The sequence below is a fragment of the Malaya genurostris genome, chromosome 2, assembly GCF_030247185.1.
Source record: "Malaya genurostris strain Urasoe2022 chromosome 2, Malgen_1.1, whole genome shotgun sequence".
Taxonomy (NCBI): domain Eukaryota; kingdom Metazoa; phylum Arthropoda; class Insecta; order Diptera; family Culicidae; genus Malaya; species Malaya genurostris.
In genome coordinates, this window is record NC_080571.1 from 59777073 (window position 1) to 59793805 (window position 16733).

The 16733-nt window shown below is 39.0% G+C and overlaps 1 protein-coding gene across 4 annotated transcripts in view; it reads left to right on the top strand.

The window, feature by feature from the left end:
• The window catches only part of LOC131427224 (synaptogenesis protein syg-2), a 957395-nt gene that overhangs the window by 58918 nt on the left and 881744 nt on the right, over positions 1–16733 (top strand). For all 4 annotated transcript variants that reach the window (XM_058590216.1, XM_058590219.1, XM_058590218.1 and 1 more), the window contains exon 2: positions 8077–9121. In XM_058590216.1, the coding sequence (XP_058446199.1) occupies positions 9019–9121 (103 nt within the window). In that variant the 5' untranslated portion in view covers positions 8077–9018. The remainder of the gene's footprint in view (positions 1–8076; positions 9122–16733) is intronic.

The window sequence follows — 16733 nt, forward strand, 5'->3', positions numbered from 1 at the left end:
AACGAATAGTATTATAAATGGAGTAAAGTATTAAAAATGAAAACTGAAGGAGGAAACAATTAATTTATGTGTATTCTGTGATTGATATTTCAGCAATCTGGTTTGTCTTTCATCTATTATCTTGAACCAATTGGAATGTTTACATGAACCTCATTTGAAGGCCGCTCTCACACTATTGAAAGAGATATTTTGTTACTTCAAGAGATCAACTGACGGTGGTTAAACTGAGCCTCGATTGAAGAGAAACGATTGATGACTGAATGCTGCCCGTTCGGGCCGTCAGCAAACATTGTGTGTGTCAGAGAGTGAAGTTTACTGCATTCGAGAGATCGTCAATGTGTTCCACATTCGGTTTCAATTGAATTGAATGAAGTTTTACAGCACTGATTCAAACCACGATATCTCTTCATGTGGAAAATTATCGAATTCCACCATGTAAAGGCTGGGCGACATTTTCGTAACTTATATGCGAACAGTTTTTATGCAGCTTTTAACTGATGATTGGAACGGACGACGATAAATGTGACCGGAATATCGCATCTGATATACGCGTACTTTTTAGGTTCTACATTTTCTTTCTATGGAAGAGAGTGATGAGTCGTCGTCATTCCGTAAAGTAGGTAAAGCATTCAACATTTCCACAACGCAACGCAACGCATATATGTTGTTTACTATTTTACTAAATTATCTCTTCATTCAACTCATCAATTTCCGGCTAGTTTCGGAGAAAAGTTTTATTTGGTAGGTTTTCTTCGTCCATGTTATTGCTTGTCTTTCAATATTATAAATGGAATGATAAAAAACAAATCCGTTAATATTACAAAGTAATAACAAAGAAAACACATATCGGTATATTGATTTAATAGTAAATAAATACTTGTTTGTTTGATAAATTAGTAATTTTTTCTCGGTAGCCGGCTGCCCAGATCAACCAATGTAATCAATTAATAATTTTATTTAATGATTAAATTAATAAAGACGTGTGTGAAATCAGTTGAACTTTGTTTGGTGATTTAACATAATTTTATAAAAACTTTTAGAATATTTCACTACAATGAACGAACTATTATGTGTAAATCCTATTCAATCGTTTATTTTGTAGCAGGTAATTCTATTTAGAAGAAATATTGAAGTCTTGATTCGTTACGCAATAGTATTTCAAATTTTCCTTCAGTTTTCACGAGTAAGAACTGTGAATCACGACTCCCCAGGACTTCAGTATCGGGTATTGTTGAACCGTTCACTCGGGAAGTCAGTGAGTTTGGTGGTGCATCCGAGCATCTTGAAACCGGAATATACTGGGTCGCGCGCGAATACTACCATTACTGAAATTTTTACTAACCAATATCCCTCTCCCGTGACACTTGTGGAGTGCGCAGTAGTACATATACGGCCTGATCAATGGATTCTGGGGTTACCAGAAAATGTACATTGAAGGAAGATTTACCAGTTCCAGTTTCAATGAACAGAGCTGGATCTTTCAATTAATGCTTAGTTTTGCGATTTGCTCCAAAATTAATGTAAATTCACAAAATATGTTTATCTGTGAATAGTGGTCGATTAACAGAAGACGGTTTCTTTAAAGCAATCGAATTATACTTATCTTACCTAACAGCTATAGGCCTGGGGTGTCCTTTGCTGTATCAAGAACACATCTCCACATAACTCGGTCCATGGCTGCTCGTCGCCAGCCACTCAAGGCACGGATGCTTCTGAGATCACCCTCCACTTGATCGATCCACCTTGCTCGCTGCGCTCCTTTTCTTCTTGTACCAGTCGGATTAGATTCAAGAACCATTTTCACTGGGCTGTCGTCCGACATTCTTATGACATGCCCAGCCCATCGTAGACGTCCGTTTTTAGCTGTCCGTACGATAGGTGGTTCTCCTAGCAGCTGTTGCAATTCGTGATTCATACGCCGTCTCCACGTTTCGTCTTCCATCTGCACTCCGCCATAGATGGTCCTCAGTACCTTTATTTCGAAAACACTGAGGGCGCGTTGGTCCTCTGCCAACATAGTCCAGGTCTCGTGGCCATAGATTTTGTAGATGGTCAATTTCGTGCGGTGGCGTACTTTTCTCGATCGAAGGGTTTTTCGGAGTCCAAAGTACGCACGATTCCCTGTCAAAATACGTCTATGAATTTCTCTGCTGGTGTCATTATCGGCGGTCACCAGTGAGCCTAAATACACGAACTCGTCAACCACCTCGATATCGTCACCGTCTATCAATATTCGTGGTGGGAGGCGTAGTGTTTCTTCTCTGGAGCCTCTTCCTCTCTTGTATTTTGTTTTTGACGCATTTATGGTCAGTCCGATACGCCTAGCTTCAGCTTTCAGTCCGATGTAGGTTTCCATCATCTTCTCAAGGTTACGTGTCACAATATCAATATCCTCAGCGAAGCCAAAAAATTATACGGACTTTCGGAAGATCGTGCCACTCGTGTCGATCCTCGCTCTTCAAATCACACCTTCCAGGGCAATATTGAACAAGATACAAGAGAGTCCATCACCTTACCGTAGCCCTCTCCAAGATTCGAAGGGACTCGAGAGCGTCCCAGATACTCGGACGTAGCACATCACTCTATCCATCGTTGCTTTGACCAATCGCGTCAGTTTATCTGGGAAACCGTATTCGTGCATTATATGCCATAGCTGTTCTCGGTCGATTGTGTCGTATGCCGCTTTGAAGTCAATGAATAGGTGATGCGTTGTATTCACGACACTTCTGGAGTACTTGTCTTATCGCGAATATGTGATCCGTAGTGGCGCGGGCTCCAGTAAATCCCGCTTGGTATGGCCCTACGAATTCCTTAGCTATTGGTGATAGACGACGGCAAAGGATTTGGGAGAGTACCTTGTAGGCGGCGTTCATCAATGTGACTGCGCGGTAATTGCAACAATCCAGCGCCCTTTTTGTAGACGGGACATACCACTCCATCCATCCATTCATGCGGTAGAATCTCCTTCTCCCAAATCTTAGAAATCATCCAGTGCAGCGCTCTAGCCAGTGTCTCTCCTCCATGTTTAAGCAGCTCGCCTAGCAACTAGTCATTGCCCGCGCCTATGTTGTTCCTCAGCTTGCTGATCTCCTCACTTATCTCCGACAGATCAGGGGCTGGGAATCTGTCGTTCTCTGTATCCTGTGCTTCGCCATTCAGATGCTCGTCAAAGTACTGCTTCCACCTGTCGATCACCTCACGTTCGTTCGTGAGAAGGTTACCACTGGTATCTCTGCACATTTCGGCCTGTGGCGTGTAGCCTCTACGTGAGCGGTTCACCTTCTCATAGAACTTTCGTGTGTTATTTGCGCGATACAGCTGTTCCATCGCTTCGCGATCTTGGTCTTCCTGGTGGCGCTTTTTCCTCCGGAAAATCTTGTTCTATCTGTTCCGCGCCTGTCTGTATCATTCCTCGTTCGCTCTAGTGCGGCGTTGCAGCATCCTCGCCCTTGCTGCATTCTTCTCTTCGACCAACTGCTGACATTCGCCGTCAAACCAGTCATTTCCTCGATTCGATAACCTCGTACCTAGAACGGTTGCAGCAGTGCTACTCACGGCGGACCTTATGTTCCTCCGGCCGTCTTCAAGAGTCGCCGCGCCAAGCTCCTTTGCCGTTGGTAGCACTAGCTCCAGTTGTTGCGCGTATTCCTCTGCAGTACGAATGCTACGTAGCTGCTTGAGATTGAGTCCCGGCGTTCCTGTGCGACGAGTATTGTGCACCGTCGATAGTTTTGAGCGCGTACAAACCGCGACAAGGTAGTGGTCAGAATCAATGTTGGCACTGCGGTAAGTGCGGACATTGATGACGTCGGAGAAGAATCGCCCGTCGATGAGAACGTGATCGATTTGATTTTCCGTATGTTGATCAGGTGATCTCCAGGTGGCTTTGTGGATATCTTTGCGGGGGAAGAAGGTGCTTCGAACTACCATTCCTCGGGAGGCTGCAAAGTTTACGCATCGTTGACCGTTGTCGTTTGTTACCGCGTGCAGGCTCTCCAGCCCGATCACGGGCCTGTACATTGCCTCCCGGCCTACCTGAGCATTCATGTCGCCGATGACGAGTTTTGCATCCCGCCGTGGGCAGCTGTCTTAGGTTTGTTCCAGCTGCGCGTAGAATGCTTCCTTCTCGTCATCGGGTCTCGTCTCATGAGGGCAGTGCACGTTGATGATGCTGTAATTGAAGAAACGGCCCTTGATCTTCAATACGCACATTCTATCACTGATTGGCTGCCACCCAATCACGCGCTGGCGCATCTTGCCCAACACTACAAATTCCGTTCCTAGAACATTGGTTGTGCCACAGCTCTGGTAGACGGTAGCCGCTCGATTCCCACTTTTCCACACCTTCTGTCCCGTCCAACAAAGTTCCTGCAGTGCTACGACATCGAAGCCGCGGATTTGAAGCTTTGATTCGGTCGTATCCTGGGAAGCCAAGCGATTTTTAGTTCCATGTGCCAAGCTTCCAATCGTAGTCCTTTATTCGTTGCGTAGGTCTTTGCCGATTATTCCGAGTCGTATTTCTTTCCTGATCGTACGTAACATGTGTTTTCCGGGCGGGGAACAAACGCTCGGGTAGGCTCGCTCTCTGTAAAGAGAAGGCAAGCCCCCCCTTCCCTGTCAGCATACGACCAAGGTCCCACCGGGGTTGGTTACCCGATCTTTCCTATGGTTACTCGTACCCCAGCCGGCACCGCGGGGAGGTAAGGATAGGAGTTACTGAACAAGACGCTAAGAACCACATTGGGGCCTGAATTGCGCATTGTCCAGTCGTTTACCACTGTCAAATTATAGGCATAGTAATTAGTTTCAATCAATGTATTATCTTTCGTTTGTGAATGAACTAATGTCAGGTTGATTTCTCCAACTCTGCTCATTGTGGAAGTTTTAACATCATCTACACTAAACGGCAACTTAGCGTTTCATCCGGTAGAAAATTGCACACAACAACTACTACATCCGGATATGCGAGAGCATAGAGCAGCAACCACATTCTGGCGCCCCGGGATAGCGCAGTGTGGTCCGGATGGAAAATTAAAAACTTAAGGAGGTCAGCATAATCAAGTCAAAAATTACCTCCAGCATATTTGCGTCTTCGTGGTCGTGGTCGTCTTGAACCGAAGGGGACGTGGGCTAGGCCGTTGGCGACCTGACTGACTTACACGTTTTGCAGCGTGTTGCGGTGGTTTGGAAGGACAACAGCAAAAAAAAAATAAACGGAAAGAAAGCAGCTTATGAACCGTGCGCGGGTATTAGCTCGCCTTACAAACGTAGTCCTGCACAAAGGCCAAAGAGCAGCAAAATTTTCACCCCGAGAGAGGGCGAGAGCGAAAATGGCGCAAGCAATTTAGAGGCAAATGAGCTTGTAATGATTGCCAAAGAGATTTTTATGAAAGATTATGATTTCTACTGTTGATTTCTGTTGCTCCGGGAATGAGGTTCGGGCCGCCGTCGGGTCGTACTGTTTGCTGCTGCTGCTGCTGCTCATTCGAGCCGTGACGCGATCTAGGACTAGGACGACGAAGACGACGTTGACGTTTGCCATGTTTCACTTGGAATTAATTTGTATAATTTATGTGTTTTTTTCGCTGCTACTGGCACTTTAGCGCGCCGAGCCGGCCTTTTTCGAACTGTTGAATGGTTTCGGCTGCCGAGATATGTTTTTTAAGATGTGCCTTCGTTAATGCCAAAAATGCAATTTGGTGGATTCATGTCTTTTGGGACGGAAGTGACATTTTTGGTAGTATACCATTCTACCGTTGATTTCGAGTAGTGGCAAGAAGTAAGATCTTGCCAGAAGACAACAGGATCCTTGTGGCTTCGAATCATGGGTAGAAGTCGTTTTTGTAAACATTCCTTGATTGAAGCAGTGGTGATGAAGGGTTTCGACATCTTACCGCAGCTACAAATTGCTTGCAAGACCATAGCTTTCTTACCAACATTTTCGACTTCAATCGATATCTCGGACTGGTTTAATACTTCTCGCACCGTATAATATTGTGGTTCCGGCAAGAATTTGTAATCGAATTTCACGTAGGTTTCGTCGTTCATGATTATGCAGATCAAATTTCCAGCAAGAATCGCATTGTACAGCTTTCGAACCCTCGGCCTGATCGATGTTTCTTGTTTCGGACTACGTTTTGGTTGTTTCTGCTTCTTATAGGTTCGAAGATTCAAACGTTCTCTAGCACGAAGAACATTTGATTTCGAAATGCCCACTTTTTTGGCCACATCACGAACTGAAACCTCCTTTTTTTGCTCGAATGCCTTCAGTATACGTTTATCCAACTGAGGGTTAGCAGGACCTTTTTTTCGACTCGTATTCGGTTTGTCTTCAAAGGTGTTATCCTCACCGAACTTCCTGATTGCATTTCGCACGGCTTTTTCACTTACTTCTTCCATTTTTGCTATCTTTCTCAGTGACAGTTCCGCGTTCTGTGCACCATTTGTACACAATTTTTCGATGATGTTCTTCTGAAAGTCCACGCATTTCGAAACAAACTAATGAAAACGAATAAACAACTGCACAAGTGGTTAGAGAAGAGTGTAAACAACAGGACGCAGCCATAAAAATTGACAGATTCTGAACCATTGCGAAATGGCAGCGGTTCTTGGTTGCGTCCATACTTCCTGGGGCAGGTTTTACCTGTTGCGTTTTCCCCGTCTAAATATTGAAACAACTCCGGAGAAAAAAAGATAGATCCATGTTTCGTCCACTGTTTCATACCAACGCAAGAAATCCTTTTTATTGCGACTAAACAGTGCCGACCAGCTCTCTGGATTGTTGATGTGTTGTTGCTTTTGATAGATTGTGAGCGAAGGAGGCACCTATTTGGAAAAGATCTTTTTAATGCCAAGATTTTTGCATACGATCATAAAAGCACTTCCAGTTCAGTCGGACTTTGAACTTGTGTTCATCCATAACGATTATCAAAACTTGCTCACAATTTTTCCGGATAACTGCTTAATTTGGTCACGTTAAAATCAGAATACTACAAATATTTGTTTTTAATCTGAATGCGGGTAACACTTCTTAAACCATTGCTGGACTTGCCCGGTTTTTCTTTTAGGAAGCAATGTTTTATCAATAAACGGAATTCGTTATTTTTAAGTTTTCGTGAATCAAAAAGTAACGTCACTTAAGTTTAGTGTTTGTGGTGCGATTGACGTGAAAATTTGACTCTTGTCTTCCGAACGATGATGATACTTTGACATTACAAACGTCATCTCAGTCGGTCCCGGGACTTTTTTTTAACAATTCGCTATGCACATCAGCGGCTGGATTTGTTTTGTGCACCGTTCGATTCGCCCGGGTTTGCGGTTCAATGCATACGGCGCTGGTCTTATAAGCCAGTTGTCATATGTTCGAGCCCCGACGTGGAATGATTCATAGTGTGTCAGTAGGATCGTAGTACTAGTCATGAAATGATTCTGTATGCTAAGAATAGGCTGCGAAGTCTGTTGAAACAGAAAGGCCAAATTCCACAACAGGAATGTAATGCCAAGACATTGCTTTCGATTCTTGCGAGACATCTTTCACAATCAACCCCAACCAACTAAACGATCAGGGTAACCAAAATTCTCAAAGAAATAATTTCGAAAATTTGGAAACACAAATATGTTTATACGGAATTATTTAAAAATCGACTAAATAATACTTCAAAATAGTGAGTCGTTCTCCCCGGTACGAATAATTACCCACCTGGGCTTAATATGTTTCACCGGCTCTGGAGTAAACCATAATATTGGCATGCAAAACTGATAAAATTAGACATTGCTCGTTGTTATTCGATGTGTAGACCCTCAAATACCCAAAATGTATGGTTTGATCTACTCAAATCGATGTGTAGAAATATTCTCAAGCAGAAAGTCTAATGATATCGAAAATTTTGTTCTGAATTCACATCTCTATATAGAAAAGTAATAGGTAGTCCTACGTCAAAACAAATCTCAATTATCTTTACCCAACGAATGTCGGAGACAAAATATAATATTTTCACACTCGTGAATGTATAAACACATTGAAAGATTTGCCAAACATATATTCTAATATCAAACATTTTCACCTCTTCATTTCAGATTGCATTGACGCTAGTTGCAACTCATTTCCGGTCTTAAATCCAATTTTAGACGACGACAATGGATCCGTAAACAGAGGGGTGGAAGTGCAACCAGTAAAATGTTGTGATTAGTTTCGAAAACTAGTGAAATGTGGTTTCGGTGATTAGTTCTTAGTTCTCGCTTGGATGGTTTGATGGTTTAATAGTTGAACTACGGATCCGAACAGAGAAAGACAGCAAAAACCGAAGCGCGAAGGAACCGAAACCAGCGAAAGCGCAACGAGACGTGAAATCGATGCACATCAACCGTTTAATTAGCACCCTTCAAAAGCGCACTTGACGGCATTTCCGCTCGGGTGCTGCACTGCCATTCCGGTCCGCTCCGGTTCCAACCATAAACATAAAAAGTAAATATTATTATCATGAGCGTTGCTGCAAGTGTTTACCAGCCATTGAAATAATATTGGCAATTCTCGTTATTTTCACTGCGTCGCGGAAAAGCATTACGGTCGTGTGAGCACGCTTGTGGGCGTGTGTGTGTCAGTGTATGTACGTTTTGTGTTAGCTGCAGGAAGCACAGACAAAGAAAACTCATCCGACAATTCCGCCTCCGGGGGATGCGTGGCATGTGCACCTCGCAGCTTGAGGAAAAGTCATCGGTGCTGGTGGAAAAATAGCGCCGTTTCCGCGAGAAGAAAAAAATAATAATATTGATAAACCGACTCGCGTCCTTCGGTATGATGAACGGGTTTTTGTTCCGGTGTTGATCGAATCGACATTAAAAAATAATAATTCAAATATTTACCAACCGCGTCCGTCGGTGTGCGTGTGAGTGTGTATATTTGTTTGTGATCAGTGTAGTCCTTCAATCGTTTCGAATCACAGTATACGTATATGAAGCATATTTCTAGTATTTCTGGTGTTTCTGTGAATAGTTCGTAAGCAAGCGCAAGAGGGCAAAATGGAGCTACGGAGACGCATTGAGGCGGCGGTGGCACCCCTGCTGCTGTTGCTACTGATTGGAAGCGGCAGATGTCCGGTGCGCAGCGAGGCATTCAAATCAGGTACGCGACCGCCGGCCAAAAGGCATTCATTTTTAATACTGTTTTGTATCGAAACCGTCATTAGCGGGCATGAACCACACACAAATCAAGGACACTGGGACACTGGGTAATCGTTGACTCGAGGACATACGTTGGGTGACGTTATGAGAATGGATATTTGCCAGGTCAATAATCAGTGATTTGATGTTTATTGACAGCCGCCGTGGCTGTTATTTCTGAATCGGCGTTGAGTATTGTTCAACAGAATGGTAGCATCATGAAATTTTAATCCTGAATGCTATAACTCATAATATCTCTCACTTATGCTTCATTTTCCCTAAAAAAAACTGGGATTTTTAGATTTATTTTTGAATTGACTTCACATCTATCTTAGCAATCACCCGGACAGAATTTCGATTTCTCAAATGGGTTAAAATTAGTAATGATTTCACTAGAATAGTATTTTTTTCGGGCTATGAAAGTTCACCATGAATTATTGTCATGACGGCATGAACTATTACGATAGATATGGTGAAATGTTTCGAGCCTGAAGAGTATTACTGTAACGATTCTCGGTTGTCTACTGTACAGTCTCTTACAGAATGGATACGCTGGCTTTGAGCCGAGGTCCGGAGAGTTGAGTGTCATGTGCCATCCGACTCAGTTCGACGAGATCGCAGCGAAATGCCTGTGTGTTCCTATGGTAGATTTTTAATTTTCATCCACATTCCATTTCTAGTTCCGGAATTGAATTGATTGACTGACACTCACAAATGGCGCTATCTTTGTCAAATCCAAATGACGTTTATGAAGTACTATCATCCAAAAGACTTTGTACGAAATTTCATGATATTTCGATTAGTTAGAGTTATTTAAATGACACTACTTTGATCATTTTCAATACAACAATGGATTCAGAACAATTTTGTGTGTTAATTCATAATGTTCTCCGGGATGTGTTCTATTGAACTATTTTATTATTGGTTTGCTTCATTTAAGGGGCTACACCACTAGAATTTGCAAAAAATCGGATTTTTTTTTATTGCAAAAGATCATGTATGATATTAAAAATAATATTCCAAACGATAAAAAGCGGGAAAATTTTCTAGACGTCTTAATTTCGAGTTTTACCGCAAAACTCCGACTATTATACTCCGAGCGCCTTTTGAGCTGGCCGGAAACATAAGTCTAGTAAATCTTGACCAATCGATTCAAAAAATTTTCAGAATATTCTCGATAGTTATCTCCACAGAGATACGTAGGGGTTTTTGAAAAATGTAAATTTTTTTTATGAACAATTTTTTGATGAAAAAATGCGTTTTTTTTTTCAAAGGGCTGCCATTTTACAGAAAATCAATTTATTAAAAAAACCTCTACACCCAAACCTCCATTTACGTAACTTATATATGTATTGATTTACGTACGCATGTGTGCAAATATTTGTATTTCTTATTTTTTACTTTTTTATTTATGACTTCTGGTCAGTCAGTAATTTTTACTTTTTTCGGTTTTTAACGATATCAAACTAACTGGAGATTATAAGAGGAGAAAGAATATGAAATCATAGAGCCATAGTACTCAAGGAAGAGCAAGGATGTGAAGAATAAAGTGTGGAAAAGTGAGACGTGACAAGGGTCATTTAAGTAAGCAGAAGGCTTCTCGTATCTAAACTTTTACCTTCTACCAGAGGAGTCGAACTTAGGCATCTTAGCGATACGAGTCATCCAAGTCTCTGATATGTCAGAAAGTAAAGGCAAAGGTCGTTTGCCATTTACTATCCGAACCGGTTCGCAAACAACCTTTGCCTTTACTTTCTGACATATCAGAGACTTGGATGACTCGTATCGCTAAGATGCCTAAGTTCGACTCCTCTGGTAGAAGGTAAAAGTTTAGATACGAGAAGCCTTCTGCTTACTTAAATGACCCTTGTCACGTCTCACTTTTCCACACTTTATTCTTCACATCCTTGCTCTTCCTTGAGTACTATGGCTCTATGATTTCATATTCTTCCTCCTCTTATAATCTCCAGTTAGTTTGATATCGTTAAAAACCGAAAAAATGTATTTCTTATTACATATAAATATTGGTGAAGTAAAAGCGATCATTTATATGTATAAATATATACACCTATACGCAAACTAGTGAGTGTGTAAGCATACATACATACATATATAAGGTTCGTAAATGGAGGTTTGGGTGTACGTACCTCTATGCACACTGTAAAATGAAATTGGAAAATGTTTTGTTTTTTTGTTCTAGATCGAAAATTGGGGGAGCTGAATTTCCGGCCGTCAAAAAGCAGCACTTTCGCGAAAATACCGCCATTTTGTTTTTCAATTTTTAAAACTGATCATTTTTTTGTACTTAAATATAAATATTAAAAAGTACTCTTTACAAAATTCGGATTACTCCGTTTTTTGGATCCTCAAATCATTCCCCAAAAAAGTCCTTCCGTTTTTTTTTCTACAGAAAACATCGAAAAAGTCCACAAAGTGGTTATATCTAATCGTAAATTGAAATTGTGTAAGATAGCTGAAGTCATTAAGATACCGAAATTTGACCATGAAAAAGCTTTTTTAAAAGTTGAAGTCGCGTTTACTCGTTTAGTTCACCAAAAACTAAATATGTTTTTAAATTAGATTTTTTAGGTTGATATATAATAATGGATGAAACATGGATCCATCACTTCAATTCGGAGTATATATGATAAAAAACCATAGTTAGCTGGGAAGATATCGGCTTTAGTATTTTGAGACGCACATGGTATAATATCAATCGAATATCTCGAGAAAAGAAAATCAATAGCGAATACTAATTGGCGTTGTTATATCGACTGAATTCAAGAATCAAGGAAAAACATATTTTAATCCTCCTATTGGTGTAATGATGCCTTAAATATAAATATTAAAAAGTACTCTTTACAAAATTCGGATTACTCCGTTTTTTGGATCCTCAAATCATTCCCCAAAAAAGTCCTTCCGTTTTTTTTTTCTACAGAAAACATCGAAAAAGTCCACAAAGTGGTTATATCTAATCGTAAATTGAAATTGTGTAAGATAGCTGAAGTCATTAAGATACCGAAATTTGACCATGAAAAATCTTTTTTAAAAGTTGAAGTCGCGTTTACTCGTTTAGTTCACCAAAAACTAAATATGTTTTTAAATTAGATTTTTTAGGTTGATATATAATAATGGATGAAACATGGATCCATCACTTCAATTCGGAGTATATATGATAAAAAACCATAGTTAGCTGGGAAGATATCGGCTTTAGTATTTTGAGACGCACATGGTATAATATCAATCGAATATCTCGAGAAAAGAAAATCAATAGCGAATACTAATTGGCGTTGTTATATCGACTGAATTCAAGAATCAAGGAAAAACATATTTTAATCCTCCTATTGGTGTAATGATGCCTTTCTCATATTACTCATTACATCAAAAATACAACCGTGAAATTCGCAAAAACAACTGTTTATTGAATAGAAATAGGATGATTCGTTCGGATCTAATCTCACAAACTCTATAAATCCTGTTTAACCTGTAGTTCCGGAACCGAAAGTAGTATCCACAACAAATTAAGGAATTTCGTATGAAACTGTAACACTTTTCTTTTGAACCTATAAGTTTGTGAAAATCGATTTGGCCATATCCAAGAAAAGTAAGTGAGATCCTTTTAGCAGTTTTTGATCACTATTTCAAATTCTTCCGAAACCGGATTCAGATAAACGGAATAGCCGAAGTTGGTTTGTTCACTACCGCCAAATATGACCTGCAAATTGGAACAGTTTTGAACGTAGTTAAACCTATACTTACTATCTCATGCTCTATTTCGATTAACCCAATTAAACGAAATCTAACAAACGAAACGATCATGCGTTTCTGTTACTTCTGCATATGTAAGTCAAGCTAAACAGCATGAATCAGCAGCATAAAACATGTAGGAGGATTATTATTATTGTTATTATTATTATTATTATTATTATTATTATTATTATTATTGACTATTGACGGTAACAGAAAAGTGAAACGGATGAGAAAATGACGTTCAAATTGAAATGACATATCAGTGGGCATCATTGGAATGCGTGGAATGAAAATATTTTCTTCTTCTAACTTGCCATTCAAAATTGTTGCCTCTACAGCATTTGCGATAAACTTTTGAACTTTAAACTTTTTTCTGTACTTGTTCCTCTATTGTCCGCTCTTTATTTTGTACTTAGTGTGCTTGTTTCTGTAATTGGTGTGTTTTTTCCTGTACTTTCTGTGCTTGTTTCAGAATTTGTTCCTGTACATTCTATACCTGTAACTTCTGCACTTATATCTGTACCATCTGCACATTCTGTACCTTTTTCTGCACTCTCTGCAATTGTGCCAGTACTTCCTACTTGTTTCCCTCATTTCTGTACTTGGTTTTGTACCTTCTTTATTTTTTCCTGAACATGCCTTCTGTATCTGTTCTTCTTATTTCTGAACCTGGAGCTGTTCTGGTGAACTTCTCACAGCTCAAAAATTATCTTAGGATGGAAATTATTTCGAATACTCTTAAGTCAGAATAATCGAACGACCCTCATGATTGCTCGCGATTAGTGAAGTTGAATGGTAGAATGTTCCGTAAAATTGAATCATCTGACAATTGTTTTTGATTCGATCTCGCATTTTAAAGCAGTTTTTTCCTGCTCTTAAAAGTCCCAAATGATCCAAGCAAAATACAACCAAAATCAGTTTGACAGTTTATGAGCAAGAGAGTAAATCATTTGAATAGGTAAAACATGTCGAAGAGTTCCCAAATCTCGGTTCAATCGATGTAATTTAATAATAGGATGCAAACAGGTTGGTTCGAGTACATTGGACGAAACTATTCATAGCCACTCAAATGAAAATAATTTGAAATTCCGAATGACTCTGGGTTGATATAATTCGAATCGCGTTTGGGCCAATTAAAAACGTTTGGACTTAAACTTGCAATTTGAAGCAATTGACGAAATTTAGAGGTCGTTTCGAAAAAAATTACACAAAATCTCGTCCAAAAAATTCTTCAAAAGTATAGCAAAATTTAAAAAATTTAAAAAAAAGTATAGCAAATGAAAAATTTAAGCCGAAAAAAAACAGAAAATGTCCTTCTATTTCGAATGGAATTGTTCCAAAAAGTAGAGAGCTCAACAGTTTTGGTGTTTGAGTTAACGGTGTTAATTTGAAGTGCCAGCACACCTCAATCCTTTTGTCTCAGTGCGTTGTGACAGCAATAATTATATCTACCGTGAAGATAAGATTCACATTTCTGGAGTTTTAGGAAAACAACGAATCAAAAAAAACGTTAATTTTTCTTGGCTTACAGTCGTTCTATAATTTAACTTCACTGCATTGAACCCAAATTTATATATCGGAAAATGGAAACCTGCATGCTGTTCATTTGGCGCCCTTACTTAATCGAACATGTGATTCGAAATAAAGAAACATGTGAATCAAGTAGGTTCAGCGAAATTTTTGCAGTTTGTTTGGCGCCAAACGGTTTTATTAATAATCTAGTATTCATATTTTGCTCTCCAGCGGGTAGCAGCATTGCATAACTCGAAACAATCATTGGAGATCTAGCATGCATTAAATGGAAAATTTCCAATTCTGAACGAACCCATTTTCTAGTTTTTATCTACTTTCCCGAAGGATTTTCCTTATGTACTATAGCCTAAAACCTCCGAATAAACGTTACCTTTTGAACAAAAAAAATCATTTGAAGATCGGCCCACGCATACCAGAGAACATTAGCAACACACACTTTTTTCGCTATTATTTTATATATATATATAGATTATTATTATTATTATTACTATTATTATTATTATTATTATTATTATTATTATTATTATTATTATTACTATTATTACTATTATTATTATTATTATTATTTTTATTATTTTTATTATTATTATTATTATTATTATTATTATTATTATTATTATTATTATTATTATTATTATTATTATTATTATTATTATTATTATTATTATTATTATTATTATTATTATTATTATTATTATTGTTATTATTATTAGCACGCCTTGTTCGTTTTGTGTTTTCTTCTTCTTTCGGTGTTGTACATATTGTCACTCTATATGGCGATTTGAAAACTTTGACACTCATCGCCCTGTAACTACGGAACCAGCAGTCGGATCCGGATGAAATTTAACAGTAGTTTTAAAGACAGTATGAACTTCAATTCAAATCAAGATTTGTGAAAATCGGTTCAAGCATCGTAGAGAAATCGAAAAAAAATTAGTTTTAGTAGTTTTCTTCTCCACTTTCGGTGTTCTCGGAACAGGAAAAGAGGGGACCAGTAGTGCCGAATTAAGTTTTCATGCCCACAAACTAACAAGCTCTGAAAACAAGAATAATTTATCAGACAGTTTCATGGGATTTGTACCAGTTTTTAACCATTGTTCGTGAAAAAATGCTAATAAAATTTTTGATTTTCCACTTATCACGCTTTAGTTCCGGAACCGGAAGTCGGGCCCAGATAAAATGTTCCACAATTTTTTATGATATTCTAAGACCTTTCATTTGAATTTTAGCTTACGAAAATCGGTTGAGTTGTTCTAGAGATAATTGAGTGCAAACCTTTTCTCAAATTTTCACATATTACCATATAACTCCGGAACCGGGAGTCACATTCAAATAAAATTCTATTGCAAGCTATGGGTCCATAATACCTTTTATTTGAATCTTAGTTTGTAAAAATCGGGTCAGCCATCTTTGACCTTTCATTTCAATCTTTGTTTGTAAAAATCGGTTCTCTGAGAAAATTGAGTGCATTTTTGTTACACACACACACACACACACACACACACACACACACACACACACACACACACACACACACACACACACACACACACAGATACACAAACACATACATACACAGACATTTGCTCAGTTCGTCGAGCTGAGTCGAATGGTATATGACATTCGGCCCTCCAAGCCTCGGTTAAAAAGTCGATTTTCACAGTGATTGCATAGCCTTTCTATATGAGAAAGGCAAAAAGACTTCACATGTCGAACAAAAAACCACTGTTTCATAAAGACAATGCACAGATTCACCAATCGACGGAAATAATGGTTAAATTGAAACAATTACACTTCGAGTAGCTTCCTCATCCATAGCATAGTCCAGATCTAGCCCTCAGTGACTACTGGCTATTCGCAGATCTCAAAAATATGCTCGCCGGTAAGAAATTCAACTCAAACGAAGAATGTGAAGCCTATTTTGAGCCTAAAGACAAATCTTTCGTCAAGCACGGTATCGAGAAGTTAGAGGAGCTTTGTGGTGATTGTATTGCTCTTGAAGGAGATTACCTTGATGAATGAAATCAATTTTTGTTGATGATTGATGAAAAAATCGCTTTATTTTTCTCGAGATGCTGCACTGAGTTCGAATCCTGAAAAAAAGTTTTTTGTTTTCATTTAGGGATTAACCTAAGTTTGTTCTTAGGGTACATAACCGTTTTTAACCAAATGAAAACATTTACTTTTCTTTACGTTTAGTCTTAAAGACTGTCCCAGAAAGTATGGAAGTACTGATTTCGCTGTAAATAATTCACAAGTGTTAGATATTCGAATTTTATTCGATATACTGA